This window comes from Lepisma saccharinum, chromosome 1, assembly GCF_977018435.1.
Source record: "Lepisma saccharinum chromosome 1, izLepSacc3.1, whole genome shotgun sequence".
Taxonomy (NCBI): Eukaryota; Metazoa; Arthropoda; class Insecta; order Zygentoma; family Lepismatidae; genus Lepisma; species Lepisma saccharinum.
Window position 1 is genome coordinate 181,809,618 of NC_139229.1, and position 13,174 is coordinate 181,822,791.

Below are 13,174 nucleotides of genomic sequence, written 5' to 3' on the forward strand. Positions count from 1 at the left end.
GGCGCTATCTTCGCGCTTAAGTTGCACAGCCATGACATTTTTTCGGTCGAGATACAAACATCCATTAAAAAATAAAGCCTGTTGGAAAAATGTTTCGGTAAAAAGTACTGAAATAACAACTTAAAATGTATTGTTACTATGTACAAGGGTTGGATAAAAAGTAATGGCAACACTGGTATAATTGGTACTTGACTGTATTGGCAGAGGAGCACGTGTTACATTCCTTCAAAGCAATCGCCCCTCATCTCTATGACCTTCTGTCACACGTATGGAAGGTGTCGTACACCGTCAGCGCGTCCATCTCTGTCGATGTCCCGCAGTGACTGCCCTATAGCACGTATGATGGCTTCGCGCGTGTCGTAGTGCTTCCCGCCCAGTGGTTCCTTCATTTTGACAAAACGGTCGTAATCACACGGTCTCATACCGGTGAATACGGCGGATGTTCCAGTACCTCCCACTACCAGTTATGCAGGAGCGCCGTCACATTGTTCGCAGTGTGACACCTTGCATTGTCAAGCAGGATGATGGGACACCGTGCCGTCGCTTCCTTCTTAATGCTAGACGAAGGTGGTGTTGCAAGAAGATGCAGAAGTAGGCTGCGTTGACCGTCTGCCTGAGAGACGTTGTTCTTCTTGCCTAAACATATTGTTAGGGCGCTTGCACTCTCGTCCTCTGCTTCAGAGCACTGCTGTTTTTGACTGAATAACATACAATCGCTCCCACTCACTATACTTCCTCGTCTGACATTCCTTTATCAGCCACGAAACGCTTGTGGCGCTGTGACTCACCCCTTTCACGGGAAAGCAGTGTTGCCATTACTTTTTATCCAACCCTTGTATATTAAGTGTGCTCAATGTATTCGTAAAATTGCTCTTGAACCAACGATTAATACAACTGGATGTAATGTAAATCGAAATTTGTATTCGTTCAAAATTGTCCCCCTTACAACGCCATGCGCCTCGGCTTCCTTACAAATACATTTAACACTTTCTCCGGTGTGATTTTGTTGGCCCTATATTTTTCTTACCTATTACCACTGACAAAGTTGAGCACGCGCAAATGAATACATAGGGTGCAAAAATATTCACCCTGCACTATCGCCTCCTCCCCTCCTACTACGCGCGTCGCTTATGGTATAAAATACAGAATGAACATGTTGCTCGCCAGTTTGTCTCTTATTACGTTTAAATCGGATGTACAGTAAAAACAAAAATAAATCAGTACTTTTCGAGATATTTGAACTGACCTTTTGATCGTGCAATTAAAAGCCAAAATGTGTGTTCTAATTAAATTTTGCTTGACTGGGTCTTCCAAATTCTTCCTTTTGCCCTTTCTGTTGATTTTATAAGAAAAGCGGCGCGCACTCTGACACCAGGAGCCCTAGGTACGAATTCTAGGTAGACGTGTTAGATTGTGTTTGTTCCATCCTTTTATTTCATCAATTCACCATTCATCCTCGCGATTGACGCCGAAAGATTGGTTGATTAGGTGTTTTAAGTCCACTATATGCACAGTAATGCTAATCGGGACTGGACCTACAATTTAAAGTGGGATACGAACCACTATGTGCCTCCACCGAGTATCGAATCCGGCACCCCATGATTAAAAGGCGATGACGTAACGTAGAAAGAAAAGCGACGTAAAAAAATATATAATATACAAGATGATTCTCAGAGTGATCTACATCAGTGATTCTCAACCATCGGGAACCTACGACCCGGTAAATTCGTATATTAAAAGTCTGTGCTCCGGTCCCAACAATTTCACTCGTAAATAGCTTTCTATTTTTTTAAAACTTTATACGTTAATGAATCTGTACTCTTGAAATGTAATAATAATAAATAAATTATGGCATAATCATAGAGAGTGGTATTAGTTCGGTTATGTCTAGGTTTGTTGATCATAAATATAAAATTGGATTAAAATTAGACGGTATCTTATGCAATATTCTAGTTTCCTCTGGCCAATATCATTAAATTAATCTCGTAAGAGCTGATTTTATAGTTATGTTCCTAATCGTACCCATAACATTTCCACTTCGTATGAAAATTGATGCGAAAATTAAATTCACGTGCTGCCCGTCCGCCAACCTCCAAATTTGAGGCGGGAGCAACGAAAGCTCATCTTTTCAGATGGTTGCCAGCTCGGGATGCAAGTCGCATACTTCAGGATAACCTCTCGCGGTCCGGCCGTTGTGAATCACTGATATACACTGCTGTTGAACGTGCAGTGCCATCTGCTGCCTTTTGAACGAACGAAAATTGTGGTAGATTGCAACGCCGTTCGCCACTCGCACCATCTCTCGGAGAAATGAAGAAGTACCTGGAAGACACAATTCGTCGGTGGACGTAAACAAGCGGATTTTCATGAATAAATATTTCAGGGTATCCTTTAGAAGTTTAGCAAAGCGATTAAAATACCACTTTATAATGAGATATATTAATCGGAACTAAACCTGGTTTAAAGTGGGATCCAAGTCAATGTGCAGTGTGCCTCCACCGGGAACAGGGGTGGAAACTAGTCAAAAGGGTCAATCAACATTACTGACGAAAATACCACCCAAACAAACAGACCAACGTAATTGCTAAGCAATTTAATTTTAACCTATAGATAAATTTACATTTTAACAAGTAAAACTGGTAATACATTTTTTTTAAAAAAAACTTTATTATCTGGCATCCAACATACCCGGTCATGACAAGCGTTTTTATTGAACACAAAACTACGATTTCTATGAAGAAAAGTCAGTGCCTTCATTGTACAAAAAAAATCAGGATTAAAGCAATCTGCAAATGTGACTTGGTAACATAACATGGTGAATAATATAGGAGAAGAAGAGGAAAAATATGTACACATGTAACATAAAAACAGTAATATGTAAGTTTTAAAGCCTTTATAAAATATACTGCACCAAAAACTCAGTAACTGGGCTATGTTGTCAATAAAATAACTTATTACTGGGCTAAAAATATGCTAATGGATTTATCTCTAAAAAAAGTATTTCATAGCAGTGGGAAGTTGACATGTACCCCAAATATACAATAACAAAAACAATCACAAATTGCAGTCTCACTAGGATGTAAACCTTGTATCGCTAATGAATGGTTTTCAAGATGGAATAAAATACATTTGTTTTCCAGCAAGATAGTGCACCACCCCATTTCGCCAGAATCGTTCGGGACTACCTAAGCCGCGCGTCAGGCTAAGTTTGCAGCAGGTTTTATGTATCAATCCGCGCGAGAACTGAGCTCAGAATCTTCCGCGCCAGTCTTTCCTCAACCGCTGAGCTGCTTACATCGCAGACACTGAGAAAATCCACAGTATTGCCAACTGCACAACACATCAAAACCCGCATGCATGTCAAGTCGAATGTATTTTTGCTTCTCTTTGTCTCCTGAAACATAAAATTTTAAAAATACTTTCTGCACATATATTATTTAATAAATGTGTCATTACTTAATATAAGAGCGAAATAACTTCTAAACATGAGAGCATGTATGTATATTTCGAGCACGCAAAACGAAAAATAAACGGAGATAAAAGTAAACAACAATGGGCCTATCTTGAATTTAATGACAAATTATTGTTTTTTGGTTTAGAAAGAAATACATTTATGAAAAACGTGGTTGCTTCGTCCGCAATACATCCGTCCCTGTAAGACACACGCAATTCAAGTTATACCACCAAAAAAGCATGATTTGTTATTGGTGATATATACAATCAGGTGCATTGTCTGCTGCTATTACTCTGGTTTCAATTTATGAATCACTTCACTAAACCAGGATTCAAATCTTGGTCTGTCCATTTCTTGCTGATAATCACCCTTTCTTTGCGCGGAACAGTAAATATGCGCCTTCAACAAACCTTTCATTGCCGCCAGTGGGTGAAACAATAAGCCTCCCCCTTCCCCTCATCGTCGGTTTCTTCAGCCCTGGCGGTGGTTTTGCATGGTGGTATCCTTCCATGTTTTATTCCCCCTTCCCCCACCCACCGAGTTGAAGGACGTCTCGTCCAAATAATAAACATGTTTCTTCTCACGCAATATCTTTTAATACCGCGGAGATTCTTTTGTCGTCAAACAACAAACAATAGTTTCCTCTTGCTAAACTCAAACCGCAAATCATTCAAGACCCGTGATACAATTCGTGCGCACATTCACCTCACGCCCTGTTTTACTTTGATCTTGTTGCCGCAAGGAGGATTATGCATTTAAAACAACTTGCTTGACTTTGAAGAGCATTTCCCTTCGGATGAAGCTCAAAATAACATTCGGGTAAAACCGCGCGCTGAACAGGAGATTCAGCCATTCTCGCCGCTCTACAATAAACATAGGGTTAAAATAGTGGGATGTGCAACACTGGTATCACCGATTCCACGCGTTCTGCAACGCATTCAGTCTCACTCGACTCGCTCTAAAGTTTCAGTGTCTCTTCAACGCAATACACATTGCAGTTGGCGAATCTACGGTTCTAAGTCCGTCTGCACAGTGATTGCAACCAATTAAGTCCATACCTGCTAATGGATGTATTATTTTGTCTGTATATTACAAATTAAATAACTGTTTTCTTGAAAGTATGCAGTTGTGTCGGAATAGAACCCGTCTCAGTGGAACTATATTCTTGCGCGCACGTTTGGATCTACATATGCGAAAACCTGCTGCAAGGTTGAGTTGACGCTTGGCTTAGGTGACACCTTCCGCAATAGGTGAATCGGACGTGGCTCACCATGACTTTGGGCAGTTCGCTCTCCAGACCTGACACCTCTAGATTTTTTTTTGTCTGGGGTTTCATTAAGTCTAGGATGTACCAAGTAAAGATCATAGAGAAACTTACACAGCGAAGAGCTGCAGCAACAGGGGGGGATCACGCCAGCTATGTTGGAGCATGTGTTCCGGTCTACGCAAGAGAGGTTATTGATATGCCTAGACTTACAGGAACACCATATTGAATGTAGTGAGTTTGTCTTCTATTCTAGAGTACTTTTCAGCAGTGCTGTCAATTTTGTCAAAAAAATGCTTTTTGATTAAAATGTCACGAGACTTTTGAATCACCCTGTATTAAAAAGCCCGGGCCGATTTAACTGCAAACGTATGCGTAACAACTTCGTGTGGCCCCTCCTCTCCAATAATTACCCTCCGCTTTAACGCTGTACTGAACGACTGATTTCTTTAAAAAGTTGGACTTGTCAGCGCAATAGCAATTTGCACCAGTCACACAATATAAAGGCAACAAAATAAACTGTCAAGGCAAGTCCTTACTGAGAACAAAAACACAATATATATCTGAGGGTTAAAATGTCCACCAGGGTAGCTACGATTTTATGATTATAAAATTCCCTGACTTTTCCAGGTTTTCCAGACCAGAAATGAAATTTTTCCAGACATGTTTGTTGTCATGATTTTTGCTTTTGAACCTCAGGTTTTTCAATAAAATATGCAGGCACGTTAATTATTATGAATATGAATTTACAGTTATTAGCTGAAAATTTAATGTCATTAATACAATGCTATTCAATGAAAAAATAAAAACTATTGTACTTCCGCATTTTCACTAAGTCATTACAATTAAAGTGGTATAAAAAAATCAATAAAAAAATGTGGCATATACAAAGCTGTACAATGTAACCTGTATACAACCTCAATTATATCAATACAAATGAGAAACAACAGAAAATTAGGTTATGTACCTTTAGAAAATATGCAATAAGTTTAATGATTATATTTTTAAATTTATTGAAAATAGTAAATTTCGGAAATTCAGAACATGAATGGAGCTGGTGACCCACCATACACCTAAAAAAATACTGTGCGTCCATTTCGATCTTCAGCCGAGAGATCGGGAGAAGCGTGGCGGGTGGCGCTGACGGAGATGCAGACATTTGCTGCCTGTAATGCCCGCTTATTTTTATGGACATATGTAGACATTTATATAAATATCGCAAAACGAGCACTAACCTGTGTTATAAGAGTACGGTTTTAATTTTAGTAGCTTAGTGGCTGTATGTGCTGATGATTTTGACACGCCCATCTCCTGTGAAACACGACGTAGAGGTTTGTTTGGAGAACGTTCTAACGCTGCACCAATTTCATCGAGTTTTGCTTCGGTTAGAATCAGTCGTTTTTGCTTAGGTGTTTTAAAATTTAACGATCCAGTTTCTCGTAATTTAAGGACAAGATGTCTAACCGTATCTCGATGTGGAGGTGAAACGCCTGGGAATTTCTGTACAAATTGCCTACACGTGTCTCGACACGAGTCTGTTTTCACGTAAGTGTCGTACATAAAAATTCTTTGTTCTAACGTGAACCTTGCGGCTGGCATTCCAATCGTCTGACACAACACACAAACACAAACTAGTAACTGCAAGTAACCAAGAATAACACTCTTGCACACAGTACGAAATTAACATGCTCTTGGTTTACATTGCTCGCCACTATATTCACAGTCTTCATCTAGTAGCGAAGGAACAAAAAAAAACTCTAAGTTCGGAGATTTCGGATTGCAAGGAAGCTCACGAAAACCATTCACTTTTAACGGTTTCGTCTGCAGCGTAATCTTGATAGTGTTGCACATTCGAAACCTCCAAACGATTCCCATCGCCACAAAACTCTTTCAAGGATATAAACGTAAGCAGGACGTTACTGGTCAAAATTATGATTAAAATGTTCTATTACACTGGGGAACAGTGAAATTGCGGCACAGTGTTTGAGAGCTAATTTAGGGCGATTTCATGCTGCTGAATAATGATATAATAATATATTTCCTGAATTGGCTCTAATTTATGAAATAAATGCAACTAAACCAAAATGGCGGGAACATCAGACATACATATAAATGAACTTTCAACAACAATTTAATATTTCTTTTTGTGATTACAATCATTAACATGATTTTTTGGTTCACTCCATGTCATGGGCACTCCAAATTTGAGTCCCTTTCGTCCGTTTTGGCCCCAGTAACGAAGTGATTCCAAACAAGTTTTGCAAACTATATGTGGGACCCATTTTTTATTCTGTTGGTAAAAGAAGCCTGATACAAATCTCTCACTACATCCGTGATATTTCTTCTCTGTGATGGTAGACAATATATTCCACATATATAGCAAAAAACATTTGGGTTATTGAAACACTTTCTACGTGAGGAACTCATATTTCCAATGTATTCACATTAAACGCATTTCGCTTAGTTATACTACAAAATTCAACATTAAGAGATATATTGCCTAGCAATGCTTCATAAGTTGCCTAGCAACAATTTACAAATAAATAAATAACTTTCTTAATGGGAATTTCAACCCATTATCAAATTTTGATATTACCGAGAAAAGCGTGGAGTAATTTTACCTCCTACATTTTCCATGGTGTGTTTATTTTTATAACTGGAGTCAATTCAACTGAACCAATCATACAATTGGCAATCACAGCTGTTTTGTGTGCTAAAACTGTTATTAAACTTTATGCCACAAAATAAAATCTTTTCTTTGTTCCCCAGTGTTATCTGTGGCTCTTAACATCGTTTCTAAAGCGTATTTATTTGTGTATATAAGGGCAGAACTTGGATGAATTACAGATGATAAATTATAACACAGGTTAGTGCTCGTTTTGCAATTTTTATATAAATGTCTGCATATGTCCATAAAAATAAGCGGGTATTACAGGCCGCAAATGTCGGCATCTCAGTCAGCGCCACCCGCCACGCTTCTCACGATCTCTCGGCTGAAGATCGAAATGGACGCACTGTATATACGTTGGCCATACTTTGGAATCAAATATCTCCATTATTTGAGTTTTCCACATGCTGGAACCAATTTTATATTACGGAAAACAGAAATCTGTCTATTAAAAGGTAAGTTCCGAATGTTTTATGATTTTTTCAAATTTTCCTAGCAGGAAGACTAATTATCATAGAATTTTGGAAATCATTGTGAACAAAATTTGAACCTTCCTTAAAATAATAAGCACTATTTGGATTCGAAAAAAGTTATTTATGTTGAAAAAAAAACAACTTCAAAATGACCTTATGCAATCATACACACTTCCCACAGACAAGATATTCTCCGGTTGACAAGCGACAGTAAGTATCGTAAACTAGTGGGAATGAATGTAGAAATAAATCGGAACCTTAGTAGAGTGCATTCAAGGTCTTTATTTTAATTCTACGACAACCAAACCTGACCTTCTTAACCTAACCACAAAAGCATATATTGACAAAATCTTAAGTAATCGCTAAAACTCTGCAGTATGTGTTAACAGACATACTAAATCGAAATCCAACCATGTAAAAGTTGCATTTGTAGCATGATGAAATCGTAATAAAACAAAAGGAGCTTGGGCCCCATTTTCACCACTTTTCAGGATAATTTCATTCTACACAAAAAATACGTTACTATCGGCATCAAACCAACATTCCTAATCTAACAACGATGTGTGACCAGCGTACGTTTAATTCCTCTATTTCGCACCAGTTTTTAAAAAATAAATTCGTTCTACATGCACAAAACACGTGCATATTTGAATAATGACGTCACTGATACTGCATGAAACACTGCATAAAATCACTAATTTCTCGGGTGTAACACATGTCTGCAATGTAAAAACTATGACAACGAGCAAATGAACTAGTTGATCAGGTTGCTTCTGAACGAGTCGCAAACAAAGAACTCCAATTCACAGAATGGGTTCACGGGGGGAACGAAGTAGTGAGTCCCTTTGTTTTTACTAGGCATCCGCACCCGTCCAGTGTGACGTCATCCACAGCAGTTTACATGAAATTCTGCTCTTCAAGGCAGAAAGTATTACGTTGTCTTTGGTTCAAGGAGTATACAGTTATTGCAGATCCAAAACCAATGAACTGTCCGAACACCAACCTGCTCCACTTCACGTATCAAAAGAGAACGGGTTCCAAACGGGTGTGTTCTTGCAGAAAGGAAATTTCATCACCACACACAAAGCTAAAACAAGATTTTCTACGCTGGTGTGGTTTCGTCTTGAGTAGCTTGTTCTCTAAGGAAAAATCTCACGCTTCTCCAAATTCCGGTCTTGAACAGGTTCACAAGAACTAGTCGCAAAATGAACGGATCAAAGAACCTACATCCGAGAGTGAATAAATATAGAATTGAAATGCAAAGGAACCATAATTTTGTAGGTAACAGACTAGAAGTCATAATGACGAGAGGAACATGTTTCTGAACTGAATCTTTTGGAGGAACTGGAATCACAAGAACCGAATTCGGAAGTAGATATGAACCGTTAGTTCATTTTGTAACTGGTTCTCCTGCAACTCCAAAATTCACGTAAATTCCAGAAAATATGCAAAATTCCCTGACTATTCCCTGACTTTTCCCTGACCAACAAAATTCCCTGACTTTTCCCTGTTTTCCAGGTTTTCCAGTCGCGTAGCAACCCTGGTCCACGCTTCTGATAAGCGCTGAGGCTGTACACATGCACCGAACACGTATAAAAGGCAAAACACAGTCCCACTGACTATATGTCCAGTCGCCAGAGCTCAGTTTGCCTGCAAGAATAATTTGACATCTGGTTGCTTTTTCGCTTAACCATGTTCTCTAGCTCGCTAAGAATAGGTGTGCCCTACAGTAGCCAAGTCAATTGAGTTTAGTGGTGTTTCCGTGGGAATTTACCTTTATATCTTTCCTCCAATCACGAAATCCAATGGTCGCGAATAAGGTAGCTCTGTGGTCTGAGTCAATTCCATCACGCAACAACTTTCGCAAAATAAATTTCCTGTAAATACTTCTTCCTCCATCTCCCCTAACACCATAGGCGTAGCTACGGGGTGTGCCGGGTGTGCCTAGGCACACCCTAATGGGCTGCTTTATCAAAGAGAATTAAATACAGATATTTCAATAAGAGAGAAAATAAGCGGCAGTTTATAAGAAATTGAAAATGTCATTACTTGGTACAAACGTGTGCATTATCGCTGATTAAACGAGTGTCTATAGATTTTCGATTTTTTTATGTCATTGGAGAAAGAAGATATTTACTGCATTTTACTCTGTACTACAGCGCTTTTCGTCTATACCTGTCACAAGCTGCACGTGTGAGAGAGCTTTCTCCAATATTACCCAAGTTAAAACTAAATTAAGAGCAACTCAGAAGCAGGATAGATTGGAAGCCCTGCTCTTGCTATTTGTGGAACAGGAAAAAGCTTTGTCTATTGATGTAAATGAAGTTATTGATGAGTTTAAGAACATTGTACCTATTGACAGACGTCTCGTTATAGATGACGTGTATTTTGATGTATTTGTTTGTAACATTTATGAACATTTTGTGTGTGTGTGTAATTTCTATGCAATTTGATATTTTCTACTACATATTAATATAATCAGAAATTTTCAACACTGTCATTTAGTGAATTTATATTCCTTTACAAACATCAGTACAGTTAAAGATCCCAGTGATTGTGTTGCAAAATATGCTATTAAAAAGGTACAAGACCTCATTTTCTTTTCTTTGTGCACACCCAAATAAAAGTTCTAGCTACGCCTATGCCTAACACTTAGTACTTTCGTAAAGAACAATGTCATGCGTCTATTTTGTGATTTAAAGAACCGTTCGGACTAGGTATCATCGTCTAGATTGCATCATCTAGGGAGAGAGAAAGCACCCAGAAGAAATAAAATACAAATTTACTAAATTAAAAAAATCAGAGCAATGCAACTTACCTTGACGCCTCCAATGTTCTCCTTTCGAAATCCTTCCAGCGGCAGAATTATTTGGTCGTACGCTCGCTCCAACTGGAACGAGAAAAAAAGTTTAGATAGCTTTGTATCCAAAAAATAAAATAATATAAGAAACAGGAGATGTCACAAATGCATACCGAAACGACACTCGAACAACCTACATATAATTTAGATTTTCGAATTTATTTCCAAACATGAGGGCCAAATTCTATTAGGAAAAGTTAACCGGAAGCACTGCCCTTGTAAAACATTTACATGCAACTGTATAAATGTAAATATTTTATCTGATAACAAACAAAAGTGTGGGTTCTAACAACTATAACATCAAGTATACACAGGGTGTTCTGTAATGAATAATACAGTAAAAATGCAATGAATTACTATCAAAAGTAATCAAATATTGTAACACATTATTTTTACTTAATTATGTTCGGAGGAAAGCACTTAAATCAAAAATTCAATTTTACAGCAGTTAGGTTTTTTTTTCATTCTTTTAATAGCAAACATTATATACATGATATACATGTTAGATCATCACTGTTTAGCATCATCAGAAGTGTTCGATATAAAGGGTCTTTCATTAAGAGTGATACTTTTTAAAATTTGAAAGAAAAATAAACCACTCAACTATCAAAGTAAATTGTGCTTTATTTTGAAGCTTAGACATTGCAGTTATGTTCTGAACAAAATACCGTTCAAATGTCCACCACGGCTTTGAACACACCGATGCACACGATGGCTCCACTGATCCTGATTTCAGTGGGAAAATCGTCTTCTCAGACGAGGCGCATTGTTGGCTTAGTGGATTCGTCAATACACAAAATTGTTGTTATTGGATCGAGAAGAACCCACAAGTGGTCCATGAGGTGCCATTGCATTTAGAAAAACTCACGTGTGGTGCGGTTTATGGCGTGGCGGCGTCATTGGACCTTATTTCTCTCGAGATGATGAGAGAACGGTTACTGTCAATGGCAACCGCTACAGATCCATGTTACGCGAATTTCTGTGGCTAGAACTTGAGACCATAGATATTGAAAACATGTGGTTCCAGCAGGATGGCGCTAAGTGCCACACAGCTAAATGCTACGCTCGATTTGCTGAGGGAGAAGTTTGGCAACCGGATCATCTCAAGACGTGGATGTGTGAATTGGCCGTTAGTTAGGGTCGTGTGATTTAACACCCATGGATTTTTTCTTTGGGGCTACATCAAAGACCAGGTCTATGCTGACAAGCCATGAACTTTGGAACATTGGAGGCGAACATTCGTCAGGCTATCGCAGACATAACGCCACTAATGTTGGCCAGAGTGATTAACAATTGGAGCTTCGTGTGCGTCAGTGTGTTCAAAGCCGTGGTGGACATTTGAACGATATTTTGTTCAGAACATAACTGCAATGTCTAAGCTTCAAAATAAAGCACAATTTACTTTGATGCGTTGAGTGGTTTATTTTTTTAAAAAAAATTAAAAAGTATCACTCTTAATGAAAGACCCTATACAATTACACTATTTTCTTTAATTGATTCAGTAGGATGAAAGCAACAGAAAATCGTAGTTTGTGACTTAAGTGCCTTTTTCCCGAACACCCAATATGTATCTGCTTTTATGAAAATCAATTCTCCATTAAATGGTGGCGGCAGTGAGAATAACCATGGAAGGATAATCAAGTTTTCTCAAGTACGTCTCAAACAAAAGTACATTTCTTTAAATAAAAGTGGTACTTTGTATGCAACGAAACGATACTTACAAGAATAAGAAAGTGATTTATGGATGTAAAGGAAATTATTAAGCGCCATAAATTACACATTATAGGAAGCAATATCAAATATTCTACTTTCCCTTTGAAACTCAAACAAAGGCGAACAAACGTTTTTAAGGCTGTGCCAGTAAATACTTGTGCGATTCAGGCCAAAATTAGATTATAACATTAGTTTTTGGTAACCTAAACATTGCGCAAGAAAAAATCAGTAAAAGTTAAAGTTGCAAAGTTTGGTAGCACATGCCAACAACTGCCCAGTATACTTCACTATTTTTCGGTGTTGTATTCATCATTACGCCTGTAGCACAAATGACTTCGGTCCCATGCTCTATCAAAAAATAACTGTAGTTACTCTTAATTCAATTTCCTACATTTATTATCACCATTATTTATTAACCCATCTTGGAAACTTCTTTAAACTTCCAGACGACAAAACCCGATGCATTTTTAAAACATTTTCTTTCTTTTATTACAACAGTCCAATCGTATGGCAGTAGTAGACGGGAACAAAATAATGGACTTCTCTTGTTAGAGGGGATGACGGTTATCATCTAGCCAGGCCTCGGCTTTCAAGATAGCTACTCTAAAATATGCCATCAGATATGAAACTCTAAAATCGCTGGTAATTTAACACACTAATTTGAGTTTGTGAACAGGTACTGAGGCGGCCAATTTTGTATTACTCCCTTGTCCCATAATTATAGTCCGGTATGCCAAAATGG

The 13,174-nt window shown here is 38.2% G+C and overlaps 1 protein-coding gene across 4 annotated transcripts in view; it reads right to left on the reverse strand.

The window, feature by feature from the left end:
- Graf (GTPase regulator associated with FAK) overlaps positions 1 to 13,174 on the reverse strand; it is a 178,544-nt gene that overhangs the window by 76,289 nt on the left and 89,081 nt on the right. For all 4 annotated transcript variants that reach the window (XM_083143835.1, XM_083143830.1, XM_083143826.1 and 1 more), the window contains exon 3: positions 10,678 to 10,749. In XM_083143835.1, coding sequence (XP_082999961.1) covers positions 10,678 to 10,749 — 72 coding nt within the window. The remainder of the gene's footprint in view (positions 1 to 10,677; positions 10,750 to 13,174) is intronic.